Source organism: Hemitrygon akajei, chromosome 13 (assembly GCF_048418815.1).
Source record: "Hemitrygon akajei chromosome 13, sHemAka1.3, whole genome shotgun sequence".
Lineage (NCBI taxonomy): Eukaryota > Metazoa > Chordata > Chondrichthyes > Myliobatiformes > Dasyatidae > Hemitrygon > Hemitrygon akajei.
In genome coordinates this window covers 60,809,791-60,825,792 of record NC_133136.1, presented here as the reverse complement: position 1 = coordinate 60,825,792, position 16,002 = coordinate 60,809,791, and the positions used below count along the sequence as shown (strand labels likewise).

At 42.3% G+C, this 16,002-nt stretch overlaps 1 protein-coding gene across 2 annotated transcripts in view; it reads right to left on the bottom strand.

The window, feature by feature from the left end:
• The window catches only part of guf1 (GTP binding elongation factor GUF1), a 47,183-nt gene extending 31,602 nt beyond the window's left edge, over nt 1-15,581 (bottom strand). For both annotated transcript variants that reach the window (XM_073064726.1, XM_073064727.1), the window contains exons 1-9: nt 15,409-15,581; nt 13,069-13,180; nt 11,331-11,479; nt 10,821-10,901; nt 10,435-10,510; nt 10,216-10,301; nt 8,732-8,796; nt 7,501-7,704; nt 1,386-1,525 (exon numbers count right to left, since the gene is read on the bottom strand). In XM_073064726.1, the coding sequence (XP_072920827.1) occupies nt 1,386-1,525; nt 7,501-7,704; nt 8,732-8,796; nt 10,216-10,301; nt 10,435-10,510; nt 10,821-10,901; nt 11,331-11,479; nt 13,069-13,180; nt 15,409-15,567 (1,072 nt within the window). In that variant the 5' untranslated portion in view covers nt 15,568-15,581. The remainder of the gene's footprint in view (nt 1-1,385; nt 1,526-7,500; nt 7,705-8,731; nt 8,797-10,215; nt 10,302-10,434; nt 10,511-10,820; nt 10,902-11,330; nt 11,480-13,068; nt 13,181-15,408) is intronic.
• Nucleotides 15,582-16,002: the final 421 nt, after the last annotated feature.

Below are 16,002 nucleotides of genomic sequence, written 5' to 3'. Positions count from 1 at the left end.
AAAGAAATACGACTATTGATGCATACAAAAGATTCTGCAGATGCTGGAGGAACCCAGTAGGTTAGGCATCTATGGAGAGGAATAAAGAGACGATGTTTGGGGCTGAGACACTTCATCAGGAGTACTGATCCTATCTATGCCCCTCATAATTTTATAAATCTCTGTAAGGTCATCCTTCAACCTCCTACGTACCAGTGAGAATAAACCCAGCTTAATCAATCTTTCTTTATAACGACAGTTCTCTACACCAGGTAATATTCTGGTGGATCCCTTTTGTATGCTCTCTGTTACTACCAGATCATTCCTGTAGTATGTACTCTAAATGTGGCCCAACCAATGTATGGTACAAAAAGGTAGGATTAATCAGTTTTGTTGTGTTTTAGAGCAGGGGTGTCAAACTCATTTTAGGTCACGGGCCGGATTTAGCAAAATGCAGCTTCATGCGGGCCGGATCAGTCGGACGCATGCGAACGCAGCTTTCGTTGCCTCCGTTTTTTCAGCCTACTCTCATGTGTCTCAGTCTCTGCTATAACTACAAACTGTTTCACTTTACAAATTCCGTTTCTTATGAAGAAGACTGCCGAGCAAGACTGCCGAATAAACACCAAAAACCCTGAAAACCTGGTACCTGAATAAACTCAGCATTAGCCATATCATATGCCATAGGCGCTTCGATTACTGGGGCCAGCTTTAATAGTAATTAGATATTATCTCGAGGGCCAAAGTTAATTCCACCGCGGGCCGGATTTGGCCCGCGGGCATTGAGTTTGACATATATGCTTTAGAGAATCAGTTGCTGACCAAAGTATAACATTTGGTAACTTTTCTTTTAATTAATACTTTCAGAAATCCAAACACAAGTGTCCTGTACTATTTTATTCCTTTAAAATTATCTTAGTGCCTGTTAATTGGGAGGTCCATCTAAAAAAAAGTACCTGAACATTATTTCTGACCATCATATATCAAAGCAAAATTCTGGGTGAAATATATTGCAGCAGAACTTCCACTGGTTGACAATTGTTGGGGTCAATTGTTACTCTGTTGTGCTGTTTGTTTGAGCATGGCTCTAATATTTCAGTTACCAAGAACAACATGGCCAGTCTGATACATTCTCAAAATTGTTTGAATGTTGGGGAAGTCTGGTCCCTAGGTTCATTGACTTTCAAGGTATAAGTTATTGTGCTTAACATTTACAAACACTCAGTGACTAATTAGTTTGAAAATATTAACTGTTTTAAAAAATACAATCAAATGCATAGTACAACTGACTCTTTTAATGGGCAAGAAGAGCTATTGATTTTAATAAGAGATTCTATAATGGAAGTTTATGCATTTGTTGCATTTAAACTTTCTTGGCTATGATGCAGAAATATCAGTTTTCATACCTGCAAAGACCATTGGTTTGGCAGGTCTGAACCCCGCTAGTGGCTCCACAGGTTGTTTCTGTAAGTGAAGGGTATCTCCAATCTCTGCCTCCTTTACCTCTTTCATTCCAGCTACCAAATAGCCCACTTGTCCAGCACACCTTCAAGTTACAATAAAGCATGATTACAGAACTGTGGATCTGTTGACATCATTCTGGCAACTGAGTTGCAAGGGTTATCAAAACCACATTCCAGAATAGTTACTTAGCTGAACCTTTATTTCAGAAACACTTTTAGATGTGACTTTAATGTTTTTTGCTCTTTCAGGTAAATCTGATCCAGTGGCAGCATTACAAAAAAGAGCAAGGGAGACCCTCCATGACCTAGCCAACATTAATACTGTAGTTAACTTTATTAGAAGTCATCACCTGACAATGATCACTTTACTACTGTTATGACCCCAGCCCCCGCCTTTGTGAGATTCGCAAGAGCCCTAGTCAAGGGGGGGTCAAATGACCCAAGAGAGAGAGGGAGACGTGCTGAAGACCACGTTCCCCCGGGAAGCAGAATAAAGCGACTCTTTGACTATTGTCTCATGAAGACCACGTGTAAAGCCCTCGGGCAAAGTGGGCTGGTCGCTCAACAAGACAAAGCCTCGGACATAGCCATTGTCTTGGGAGACACCTTTGTGGGATAAGGAACCGGCCTACGTGCAAAATCTCAGGGCAATGTGAGATGGGTGATGGGGGAAGGATTGCCTCGCCCCCCCACCCTGATGGACATCTACAACCCTGCCAGTCCAGATAAAAGGTGGGCTGCCGAGGCGGGGCGCAAGACGCACCAGAAGATACGCGAGAATTCCTGCGACAGCGTTTTGATATCGACAGCCGGTGGTGGGGTTCGTGTGCGTCCTTCCCTTGCCTGGGATTGGCGACCTCACCACGGAAGAATGGCCTAGCTACAGGGGAAGCCACAGATGAGAGTCCATGCCCCAACGAGACTTCCGACTACCTCCTACAGGTTGGAAAACCTGTCGGTAAATGTTTCATTCTCTCTCTCTCTTTCTAACAAAAGTGCACCAACGCGACACCACGACAATGGCAGCGGGTGGAACTGCAGTGACCGCAAAGACTTTTAGATATCCAGCAAACAATATATATCTACATTACCCCTAGACAGCGATAGAGCTTATTTCTGATTGATTATTACTATACCTGTGCTTTAGATTGAGTTGTGACGACGTACATGATCTGAATGTTTTGTATTAACCATGCGTTTGTGCCCCTTTATAAATAAAAACGTTTGAAAATAGTAGTATCAGGCTTCAGCGGACCCATCTATCTTTGCTGATAAGTCACCCGGTTACTGGGGAACGTAACAAGTGGGTTGCTCGTCCCGGATTTGAAACCAAAGGGGAGGGTCAGTGAATCGGGCTGTAAGTCCAAACTTAAATCTGGTTACGCAGGTAGCCAGACAGGAAACCAGCAAAGATGGATGTGGGTGAATTTATGAGAAATCCGACTGTAGAGGCGCTAGGGACGGCTACCAAATCAGACTTGGTAAATCTGGCAAAGGGGTTAGGCCTCGCAGAGGTGAGGTCATCAATGAAAAAGCAGGAAGTGCGAGGGGTCATAAATCAGTATTACATTGAAAAGGAGGTGTTTGCAGCGGAGGATTTGGAAAATATCCCCGAAAAGAGATTAGCGAGTGGGACAGATCAGGTAGAGTTGGAGAAAGTAAGGTTGGACCATGATCTTAAAGTAAAGCAGCTAGAAGCAGCTGCAAAGGAAAAGGAACGGGCTGAGGGACGAGCTGCAAAGGAAAAGGAATGGGCTGAGGAACGAGCTGCAAAGGAAAAGGAAAGGGAGCAGCTGTTCAAACTAAAGGAATTAGAGATGAAACGGGGTCATGAGCTCCAGCTAAAGCAGCTAGAAGCAGAAGCAGAAGAGAAAGAGAAACAAAGGAGCCATGAATTGGAGCTGGACAGGCGAAAGCAAGAGCGAAGAGCTCAAGGGCAAGAGAGAGAGGAGGGGTTTGATGTTAGTCGGGCGTTGAGGTTGGTCCCCCCGTTCGAGGAGACGGATGTTGATAGTTATTTCTTGCTTTTTTAAAAGGTGGCAATGAATCAGAAGTGGCCCAGAGAGCAGTGGGTGGCGTTGTTACAAAGTGTGTTACGAGGGAAAGCACAGCGGGCGTATGCTGCGTTGCCCCCAGAAGGGGAAGGGAATTATGATCAAGTAAAGGAGGCCATTCTCCGAGGTTACGAGTTAGTACCTGAGGCGTATAGACAAAGGTTCCGAAATTTAAGAAAAGGATGGAATCAAACGTATACCGAGCTAGCCCATGAGAAGGGTGTGCTCTTGGACCGTTGGTGCACCGCGGAAAAGGTGGCCGAGAATTATGGGCGTATCAGGGAGTTATTTTTGATTGAGGAATTTAAAGGTTGTGTTCCGGAAGAGATCCGGACGTATTTGAATGAGAGGACGAATCAGTCCATCTCAGAAATTGCTAGGTTCGCAGATGAATATGCCCTAACCCACAAGACAAAGTTTTCCTTGCCAAAAAGTTACCAGAGAGACCGTGGGAACGGTAGAGAAAGTCCGCCGGCAGAGGCGGAGACCCCGCTGGGAGCTAGTGGTAAAATTGAGGAGGAGAGGCAAGACGGCAGGAGAGGTCCTGGCTTGACCTGTTTTAATTGTGGAAAGGTGGGTCATATTGCATCTAAATGCTTTGCTCCGAGAAAGGAGCCAGAGAGAGGGAAAGCAGCGATCCCTATCGGGTGTGCAGTGGTAATCAGAAAATCGGCAAGAGGGTCCCAGGGGAGCAGAGAGTGCGAGGGGTCGGAGATTTATATGTCACACGGAACCGTGTCTGTGAGGAAGGGGGACCCGCCAATTCCCGTACGGATTTGGAGAGACACGGGGGCGGAGCTATCATTAATTAGCCGTAACGTATTACAATTCGGACCTCCGACGGGCGAGGTAGCCCTGAGAGGAATAGGAAAAGGGACAGAAAGGGTGTCTTTGCGTAGGGTCATTTTGGATTGTGAGCTGGTGTATGGATCAGTTGAAATGGGGGTGCCATCAGAATTCCTGAGAACTGACGTGGATGTCCTCCTTGGGAACGATTTAGCAGGAGGAAAAGTTTGGTCGGCCATGACTATGACCCGCCGACCGGTGCGTGTTGAGGCCCCGCCCATAGAGTCCCCGAGCTATCCCGCATGCGCGGACACTCGCAGCCTGTCGAGAGCGGCAGCTGAGAATGGGAGCAGTTTAAAATTGGCCAGTTTTGATTTGGCCCAGACGTCTTTACCGACCCTGTGCCATGAGGGTTTCGAGGGTGGTAAAACGAGGGATAGTAACGTAAAAGGGGGTAAGGGAGAGAAGGTAGATCTGCCCTTAGCGAAGAAAAAGGTCCTAGAGGTAGGAAATAAAGATGAGAAACAGATAAAGCTGTTAAAGGGTCCAGGGTTGGACATGGATGATCTGTCTGGTTTGGCAGGACTGTTTGAAGAAGTTGAAAATTCTAAAGGTGTTCCCGATAATGAAATGAGGGCAGTCCTGGATGAAAAGGATGCCATTACCTTGAAGAAGTCTGCTGGGTTGGCAGATGGGGTTGAGTTTACTCCGGAAGTGAGTTGCCCAGAGAGTAACTGGGAGGATCAGGGGAATTTAGAATTTGAAAAGGGTACGGGTATTGAAAGCCTGGAAGAGGCCAATGCCCCGTTTGAGTGTGTCCAAGATGGGGATGCACGTGGTCCTGAACCTAGTCACGGAGCTCAGAAAAAGTCTGAGGTATTTGACTCAGCTGGACGAGACGGTCGTCCTTTTGTAGCAGATAGACTTGGTTCGCAAAAAAAAGGGTTAACCTTGGGAAGTGTGAGTTCCCAGATGGTTGTGCTGAAGGGGGTGTTCAGAGTTAATGTGGAGTTTACGAATGGGGAGGTAACTGTTGTTGTGGAGGAGAACGGTAAATCTGTAGTTCCCAAATCGAATGAAAAAAAGTTAAAGTCTAGATTGATGCCTGCGCATCGATTACAGGTTGATTTGGAATGTAAGGGTGCCTCACAAGCTATTGTTATTCAAGAAAGCGCTGTGAGGAAGCCAAAATTTAAATGCGGCCGGAGAAAAAGATTCGAACTGAAACACATCAGCCTGCATGGTCTTGACAAAAGGGTTAACTACCTGTGTAGCATTAAAGAATTGGGTGGAAATTCCCATGATGGACTAGGTTGGGGACACGGAGTTAAGAGAATAACCCTCGTGGAAAGGAAAGGCGGGAGAGTACCTCGCCAAATTACTCAAGTTCCCCACGGGGAGACTCTCCGGAAAAGAGGCGATGGTTAATAGAAAATGCCATTTTTAAACAGCAACGCCGGTTGTACGGGTTTGCGCCAAAGCCTGTGACTAATAAAGACAACCACTTTGGAGACCTGCCGGTGAAATAACACGACCGAAACGATTAGTATTTGTATAAACTTTTGTAGATGCACCTAAGCTAAGATCACACCTCCTTAGTTTTGTTGCTGAAGAAAATAAATAAATAGGTGATTATTGAGCTGAAGTTTGATGCTACCAGACTTTAGTATGGTACGCGATGTTAAGATATTAAAGAAAGGGACACTGTAATTGTTACCTGTTTAGATTCTGACTTGAATGTATAACGGTAGTACTCTGTGAAGAGAGGAGCTTGTGTATTGTGTTAGAAAAAAAATCCTATAAGACTCTGTACCAACTTGTTTTTAACCGCTGGTAAAAAACTTTTAAGAGGGGAGGTGTTATGACCCCAGCCCCCGCCTTTGTGAGATTCGCAAGAGCCCTAGTCAAGGGGGGGTCAAATGACCCAAGAGAGAGAGGGAGACGTGCTGAAGACCACGTTCCCCCGGGAAGCAGAATAAAGCGACTCTTTGACTATTGTCTCATGAAGACCACGTGTAAAGCCCTCGGGCAAAGTGGGCTGGTCGCTCAACAAGACAAAAGCCTCGGACATAGCCATTGTCTTGGGAGACACCTTTGTGGGATAAGGAACCGGCCTACGTGCAAAATCTCAGGGCAATGTGAGATGGGTGATGGGGGAAGGATTGCCTCGCCCCCCCCACCCTGATGGACATCTACAACCCTGCCAGTCCAGATAAAAGGTGGGCTGCCGAGGCGGGGCGCCAGACGCACAGAAGATACGCGAGAATTCCTGCGACAGCGTTTTGATATCGACAGCCGGTGGTGGGGTTCGTGTGCGTCTTTTCCTTGCCTGGGATTGGCGACCTCACCACGGAAGAATGGCCTAGCTACAGGGGAAGCCACAGATGAGAGTCCATTCCCCAACGAGACTTCCGACTACCTCCTACAGGTTGGAAAACCTGTCGGTAAATGTTTCATTCTCTCTCTCTCTTTCTAACAAAAGTGCACCAACGCGACACCACGACAACGGCAGCGGGTGGAACTGCAGTGACCGCAAAGACTTTTAGATATCCAGCAAACAATATATATCTACATTACCCCTAGACAACGATAGAGCTTATTTCTGATTGATTATTACTATACCTGTGCTTTAGATTGAGTTGTGACGACGTACATGATCTGAATGTTTTGTATTAACCATGCGTTTGTGCCCCTTTATAAATAAAAACGTTTGAAAATAGTAGTATCAGGCTTCAGCGGACCCATCTATCTTTGCTGATAAGTCACCCGGTTACTGGGGAACGTAACACTACCTTTGAAGGAACTTCAACTCCTACATCACAATGCCTCAAGGTTGTAACAGGCACAACATAAAGCAAATCTTTTTATATGACCATAAGACATAGGAGCAGTGTACTTGCTCTTACACACAGTGTACAGTGATCCCACTCAGCACTGTACACCTACCTTCTTGCCATATCCTTTGATGCCCTGACCGTTCAGGAAACGATCAACTTCTGCCTTAATTATACCCACGGACTTGGCCTCCACTACTCACTGGCTAAAAAAATTCTTCCTTACCTCTGTCCTAAAAGGTCACTCCCCAACTGTGAGGCAATGCCCTCTAGTTCTGGATACCACCACCTTAGGAAACACCCTCTCCACATCCACCCCATCTAGTCCTAATTATAAAATTACCTATATTTATAAACATGAAATTGATACAGTAAATTACTTACAGCTTTTCTACTGGGTATTGATCAGGCCTCAGAATTCCGAGTTCATTGACTTCATACACTTTCTTTGTGTAAGACGACATAATTCTGTCTCCCTTTTGCACCAATCCATCAAAGAGTGCAATGTTGGCTATGACTCCTCTGTAATGGTCATAGATGGAGTCAAACACCAGCGCCCTCATTGGATCTGAAATGTTTGCACGTGGCCTGAAATGAAAAAAAAAACGTTTGTTATTTTATTCGATTTTGATTAAGATGCTAAAATAAGAAACATATTTATATCAATCGTAGAGATACAAAACTAGGATAGCCACAGACTCAGAGCTGCTGAATGAGGTTTTCCTGTTGTTAAATCACACAATGCATCAGATCACTTGATAAAGAATAATTATCAGCAGTACAGGAATGAGGCTTGCTGTAAACCTCGATTGAAGGAATACACAAAATATTGTTGGGTGCTGGGTGCGTAGATCTTTTCCAATGTTTTCAAGTGCAGCTTTCTAGAAATGACCTGAGACATTCAGTAACAAGAGAGACATGCTAATCAGCCTATCAAATTAAAAAAATATTACCGAGGGCAAAGCATACAGAAAAGGGAATACAGATCTTTTTAATCCTTAAGTTAACAAAAAGCAAAAATATCAGAGTAAGAATTTCTTTCAGTTTTATTAAAGTTCTGCCATTTATTTTTTTTTTCTATTGTGGGTATGAGACTTTAAGGCTCAAAGGTTCCCAATCTCTGTTATGCCATGGTCCCCTATCAGTAGCCGAGGGATCCACGGACCCCAGGTTGGGAAACCCTGCTCTAAGTAGTTTCCCAATGAGATTGTCCAATGATAATTATGACAGTAACAACTCAACCTTTTCTTAATTGTACTAAGCTATTTCATGCAAGAATAGTGTGCGAGTAGATGAAGTTTACAATACATCAATATACCTTCTGGGAGGAGCACAGTGCTGCTCTCACTGATAGTTTAGCTATATTTATGAAAATTGGTGTAGTCATACTGATTACAAGGAACACAATCTGCTGAAATATCAAATAGTACAATGCTATTAAAATATGGTCACAGCAGATTCAGGTTCAAGATTTCAAGACATTCTGAAAGCAATCCTGTTGCTGAGAATCCACATTGTGAGAATTTACTATCATGATGAGAATCCCATTTTCACTTCAGCAATAAAGACACGGAAAGTGAACTATTATAAATGAAATGGCTTAAGCCATACTTACGGAGGAATTTTTTCAACAACTGCTTTCAAAACTTGATCAACATTTGTCCCTAATTTGGCTGAAATCTGTAAAAAAAGTTACAAGTTAGAAGTTTCACTAAAGATATTGCAAACCACTTTCAGAGTTCCTGAACACTGTGCTTCTCAGTCAATTCAAACTCTTAGTTTGAAATGCAATCAACTGGAGTCTACAGCTATTTTTTTGTGTAACGTAGATTATGGTACAGTTCATAGATCAAGACAAATTTTGACCTCTATTTTAGCTTACTTGAGCAATGGTGTTGACTTTCAATATCAATAATTATTATATTGTCACAGGGTTGTAGCATAAATTGAATTCTATTTTGGAACACTTAAGTAAAATAACATACGTGAAAGTGTTTATTATGGCAGATGGAGTTCAACCCAGATAAGTGTGAAATGGTTCATTTTGGTAGGACAAATACGATCAGCAGAATATAGTATTAATGATAAGACTCTTGGGCAGTGTGGAGGATCAGAGGGATCTTGGGGTCTGAGTCCATAGGCCGCTCAAAGCAGCTGCACAGGTTGACTCTGTGGTTAAGAAGGCATACGGCGTATTGGACTTCATCAATCGTGGAATTGAATTTAGGAGCCAAGAGGTAACGTTGCAGTTATATAGGACCTTGGTCAGACCCCACTTGGGAGTACTGTGCTCAGTTCTGGTCGCCTCACTACAGGAAGGATGTGGAAACCATAGAAAGAGTGCAGAGGAGATTTACAATGATGTTGCCTGGATTGGGGAGCATGCCTTATGAAAACAGGTTGAGTGAACTCGGCCTTTCCTTCTTGGAGCGACGGAGGATGAGAGGTGAGCAGATAGAGGTGTATAAGATGATGAGAGGCATGGCTAGTCAGAGGCTTTTTCCCAGGGCTGAAATGGTTGTCACAAGAAGAGGACACAGGTTTAAGGTGCTGGGGAGTAGGTACAGAGGAGATGTCAGGGTTAAGTTTTTTTTACTCAGAGAGCGGTGAGTGCGTGGAATGGGCTGCTAGCAACGGTGGTGGAGGTGGATATGATAGGGTCTTTTAAGAGACTTTTGGATAGGTACATAGAGCTTAGAAAAATTACTTGGGTAAGCCTAGTAATTTCTAAGGTAGAGGGACATGTTCGGCTCAACTTTGTGGGCCGAAGGCCTGTATTGTGCTGTAGGTTTTCTATGTTCTATGATTGATATCACCATACCTTAGAAGTTTACTTTGGTAACATGAGGAACAAATAAACGTTACTGTACTATAAATTTTGAATGCATCTGTTTTTATATAAACATGCTTAGTCTGTAAAATATGAACTATTGATTAATGGAACAGCTACTAAACAGTTATAGTATGTACTGAAACACTCAACCTTGGGGAATAACATTAATAGACATGTTTTGATGAAATTAATGAGGGTAAACTGCAGTTCCTCACCAAGAAGTGTCATTGAACAACCACACAAAAGAAAATAAGCAAGATTCGTACCCTGATACATTCTTCTTTAGGAATATCAAAGACCTTTTCAATCTGTTTTTCAACCCTGTCAGGTTCTGCATGCTTGAGATCAATCTATAGAGGTAATCAGACAAATACTTTGCGTTGTTTTTAATTGGCACAGTGTTGAGAACAAAAGCAGGATGTGTTTGGAACTATTATGGGACAATACAACAAAACAAGCACAAAGAGAAAAATAAACACTTTCCTTGTTTATCACTGGAATTATCATGAGCTGAGCTTCAAAGGCAAGGAAGAAGTTTGCCACAGTCTGCGCTTGAATGCCCTAAGGGGTTAAAAATACATTTAAAACAAACATAGACGAGGATGACAGAGTTCATATCGCGATATTTCCATTAGCAGTTGAATCTCAAACCAGGATTAATGGCCATAAGATTATGGGGCAGTCACCGAACTGAGGTGCACAGGAAGTTGTTCTCACACAGACTGATTAATTTCTCAAGTTCCCTACTCTGGAGGGTTGTGGAGGCCAGGTCACTTAATTCCCATCGTACAATATTTGCAAATTAGATTTTTTCATTATTCTGCACCAATAAGAGAGTAATAAATATCAAAGGTCCACCAGAGTAATTTACCTCATTGGCATCAACAATCAACAGCACACCCTGACAAGCAGACAATGAACGAGAAACTTCATAGCTGAAGTCCACGTGACCCTGTGAAAAATGCAGAGATGAGAAACTTCTTGTTGAATAAAGACTCACTTTAGAGTGTAAATGTATAGTTTTTATTTATGAACAAAGAGTAACATAAAGCATATTTGAAGATATGGTAAACCCAAGCCAATGTACATTATTGCCAATATGTCCCCTTTGAAATATAAAAATCCACCAAAACTCAAGAGTATCTTTCCCTGAACTGGGAATATAGCAAAAGACTTCAACTGATTTGAAGCAATCAGTTACGTGAGATTCCAACAATAACAGAGCACTGGAAAATCAGGATTACGGGCGACTTTCTGGACACTTTTAAACAACAGGACAGTTTTCATCAAAAGTGCTCATATATGATCAACTTAAGGTCAGTCACTTAACTTTCTGGCCTCAAGAAGAAGATAATGACAAAGAGGGTTGTTCTGAACTTACTGGTGTGTCAATCAGGTTTAAGAGGTAGGTCCTTCCTGCATGACTATAAAACAGAGTTGCTGTCTGTGCTTTCACTGTAATACCTCGTTCGCGCTCCACCTGCAGTTTATCTAGTACTTGTTTGTTGTGTCCAGTTTTGATAATTGCCCCTGAAAATGTATCAGTTAAAATATTAAGACATTTTCTTGCCCAATCAGACATATTTCAAATACCATACTATAGAAAATGAAGAGATAAAAATGCTACTGTTTTTATTATGGCCCAATTTAGAGAGGAGAAAAAAAATCTTTACGAACAAAATGCATGGAGTACATTTCAACACAAGTCAATATATAACTTTGCCAACATATCTTAAATGAGTCAAAATGTACTTATTCAGCTAAAATGTGCTTATTATTGGATCAACAAATTTACAGAATACACCAAGATTGGGGTATACTGGACAGCAAAGACTATCAAAGCTTGAAGTAGGATCTAGACCAGCTGGAAAAAAAAATGGGCTAAAAAAATGGCAGATAGAATTTAATGTAGACAAGTGTGAGGTTTTGCACTTTCGGAGGACAAACCAGGGTAGGACTTGCGTGCTAAGCAGTAGGGCAATGAGGAATTCAGTAGAACAGAGGGATGCAGATCCAAAATTCCTTGAAAGTGGCGTTACAGGTAGACAGGTTCATAAGGAGAGCTTTTGGCACATTGGCCTTCATTAAACAGGAGTTGGGAAGTTATGCTGAAGTTGTGTAAGACATTGGTGAGGCCTAATTTGGAGTACTGCATGCAGTCTTGGTCTCCCATCTCCATGAACGATGCCAATAAGATTGAAAGAGTGCAGAGAAAACTTACAAGGATATTGCTGGGTCTTGAGGACCTGAGTTAAAGGGAAAGGTTGAACAAATTAGGACTTCATTCCCTACAGCGTAGAAGAATGACAGGAGATTTGACAGAGGTATACAAAATTATGAGGGGTATAGGTAGAGTAAATGCAAGCAGACATTTTCCACTGAGATTGGGTGAGACATGAACTAGAGGTCATAAGTTAAAGGTGAATTATTTAACAGGAACATGGGGGTAATTTCTTCACTCAGAGGGTGGTGAAAAAGTAGAATGAACCACAGTGGAAGTGGAGGATTCAGGTTCGATTTCCACATTAAAAAATTGCATAGCTACATGGATGGGAGGGGTATGGAGGGCTATAGTCCAGGTACAGGTCAGGCAGATTAATAGTTTGCATGGAAGAGTGCTTCAGTGCTGTAGTGCTCTATGACTCAACTTAAGGTTAAAGCTTCAAACATTTCAATAAAGTGACCAGCCCTCATACTGAACTTCATTTCCGTCAATTTTACTTCTAAAGATAAACAAGAGAAAATTTGCAGATGCTGGAAATACAAGCAACACGCGCAAAATGCTTACTTTAAAAGATGTTTGCTTTCTATGCATTCCAATATTAAACCTACTTTTATATTATTTTGTTCACTTACAGGGATAGTTGGCTCCTTTACACGGATATGTTCCCTACTTGAAATCATTACAGATTATTCAGACAGTAAGGGCCACTTTTCAATAAATACAAGGTGCAAAAGCAACCTGTTGTCCACAATGCAGGGAACAACTGGTTAAAATAATTATAAAAGATCAGAGAAGAACCAAAGGAAAATGACACTTAACATCATGATTCCATGTGCTTTCAAAAAAGGTTATGAAGTGGATTTCACTGCTGTATGCATTACTAAAAAAGAAGTACCTGTTATTTCCAGGAGTCTATCTGCGAGTGTACTTTTTCCATGGTCTACATGTGCAATGATGCTGAAATTTCTAATATTTTCTACTGGAAATTTAGACAGGTCGTAGTTTTCCTGGAAAAGATTATGGCAATTATGACTGTGTGCGAGATAAAAAGGGAACCATTCTTCCAAAAGTACAAAATTAGTTGGTTCCTTGTTTTCTATTGTTAATAAAATAAGTACATTTATTTACGTGGGCTCAGATTATTTAAATTCAACTAAAATAATGAGGGAATGGAACCATTTTCTATTGAGCTGTTTAAATACACCACAGACCAACCTCACTGTTACTCATCTTATTGAGAGGAATCACCAACCTGTTGCAAGAATAGATTTTGAGAATACCCAAAAAAATGCTTTGTGAAGCAAGATGAGAACATATCCAATAAATACTGTGAAGCAAAATGCTGAAAAAATGAGGAATTTACAACCACAAGGTAAAAGAGAAGTCCTGTGATTTTAGACTATAAGGCAAGAACACAATTAAGACCATTTGGCCTATCGAGCCTGCTCCGTCATTCAATCAAGGCTGATTTATTATCCCTCTAAATCCTATTCTCCTGCCTTCTCTCCATAACCTTTGACACTTTTACCAATCAAGAACCCATCAACCTCTGCTTTATATATACCCGATGATTTGGCCTTCACAGCAGTCTGTGGCAATGAACTCCATAGATTAACCACGCTTTGGCTTAAGAAATTCCCCCTCATATCTGTTCTAAAGGAATATTCTTCTATTCTGAGGCAGTGCCCTCTGGTCCTAGATGCTCCTACTATTGAAAAACATCTTCTCCACATCCACTCTATCCAGGTCATTCAATGGTTGGTAGGTTTCAATGAGATCCCCCCCCCTCATTATGCTAAACTCAAGTTGAGTACAGACCCAGAGCCATCAAACACTCCTCATACATTAGCCCTTTCATTTCTGGGATCATTCTCATGAACCTCATCTGGAATGCCAGCACACCCTTTCTTAGAGAAGCATCCCAATACAACTTTCAATACTCTAAATGTGACCTGACCAATACCTTTCAATATGATCTCTTTTAGTTGTCTTTCTTTACGCTTGGGTAATAATTAACTCGGTCTAAAGAAAATCTTAAGTGAGGAATGGAGGCTGAAGAAGTAATTTTATTACTCCAGCACCTACATTGTAGCCCAGGCTGCCGAAGCATAACTACCATGGATGTACATTGCCTTTTTTATCAATGCAGAATAAGTAAATGCAAACTGCACAAATTTAAGCAGACATTGAGTAATGTTGCATCTGTTGTACATTGTGATTTTTTTTTAAAAAAAGCACCATTTGACCTTTTATTAACAACTTCAGCTGATCTATACCTTAGGCTGTATAAATAATTATGGAGATCCTGTTAAACACAACGTTCAGCACCAGATCTTGAAGCTGCAGCTTTAAAGTTGTGGGGTGTAGGTGCAAAAATGTACTCCATTTCACAAAATATGCATGAACTTTCAAAATGCATCTTGTGTGATGGGTTTTTACTTTCTCTGCATATTCATTTTAAGCCCTCTGTAATGCATCATAATTTCCCTCTGCTAGCTCGTTCTTTTTGCATTCTGTAAATATAACTACGATGGAGGAAAGCTGTCATTGTAATCCACAATTTGTGCACACAGAACAGTAGAGCAAAGTACAGGTTCTTTGGCCCACAATGTTATGCCAATTTTTCAACTTACTTCAAAACTGATCTAACCCTTCCTTGCCCCATAGCCCTTCATTTTTCTTTTCATCCATGTGCCTAATAGTCTCTTAAATGATCTGACTATATCACCTCTACAACCACCCCGGCAGTATATTCCATGCAACTATCACTTTGACATCCTACACTCACCCTAAAATTATGCCCCCTCATATTAGCCATTTCCACCCTGCTAAAAAGTCTCTGTTGTCCACTCTCTCCCTCATCTTTTCTGAGATAATTTGTTCCCAGTTTACACTCCCAAATTTCTGCCCAAGAATCATAATTCGTCCTCCACCCAAATAAATACTTTTCCATACTGTCTGCTCTTATTGTAACAATCCCAGGAAATGTGGATTTTCAAAGACAGAGTGAGGCACGGTCATGAATGATAATTTACTCATGAAAACTGCGACTGGGAGAACAAACTTGCAGGGGAACCAAACAAGCACGGGACCACGGGACCCCGGGACTGACGACGTCACAATAAAGGATGACGTAACTGTGACGATCGTGGGGCTCCGGAGCTCGCGCCGCTGGCTGCAGGGCAGCGATAAACGTTCCGGGCTGCTTCTAAACTGCAGGCCAACCCAAAGTCACCTTTTCCCGCTGTAGATGATTTCTTTCTGGAGCCTGATCTTCGACACCTCCGCTGCCCCGTGAGGCCGCCCTCAGTCCGCACTGCCGCCGTTTCCGGCTGATGTGCAGAATACGGCGAGCAGCAGCTGGAACCGGCAGCCGGCTGAACGGACTCAGCATGGCGGCGCAAAAGGGGCGGGGCCAACACGGCACCTGACAGGAGCCCTATGAGCATGCGCATTCCCTCGCTTAGATGGCTACATCCTAGAGCGAGGTTTTCGCAGAAGGAAAAGGAAATACTGTACACTTCTTTGAACAAAGCTTTGCTTTTCCTCCCTGCTGATATAACTATTTGAGAAGCAAGAATTAGAGACTGTTCAGTCTGCATACTTGTAATACGGGACTTATATAGAGTGAATGTGCATAGTCCTCTCTGGGAAATTTAACTAAAAACTGGACTTCATTAGTAAAAGGTATAAAAGGGACCTGAGCGGGATCTAAACTCAAAACTTGGCCCTTGTATAGAATACGCTGCTAGAGAAAGTGGTCGAGACAGGTATAATAAGAAAATTGAAAAGAGACTGGGATAAGTACCGGCTAGGACATATATGTCAA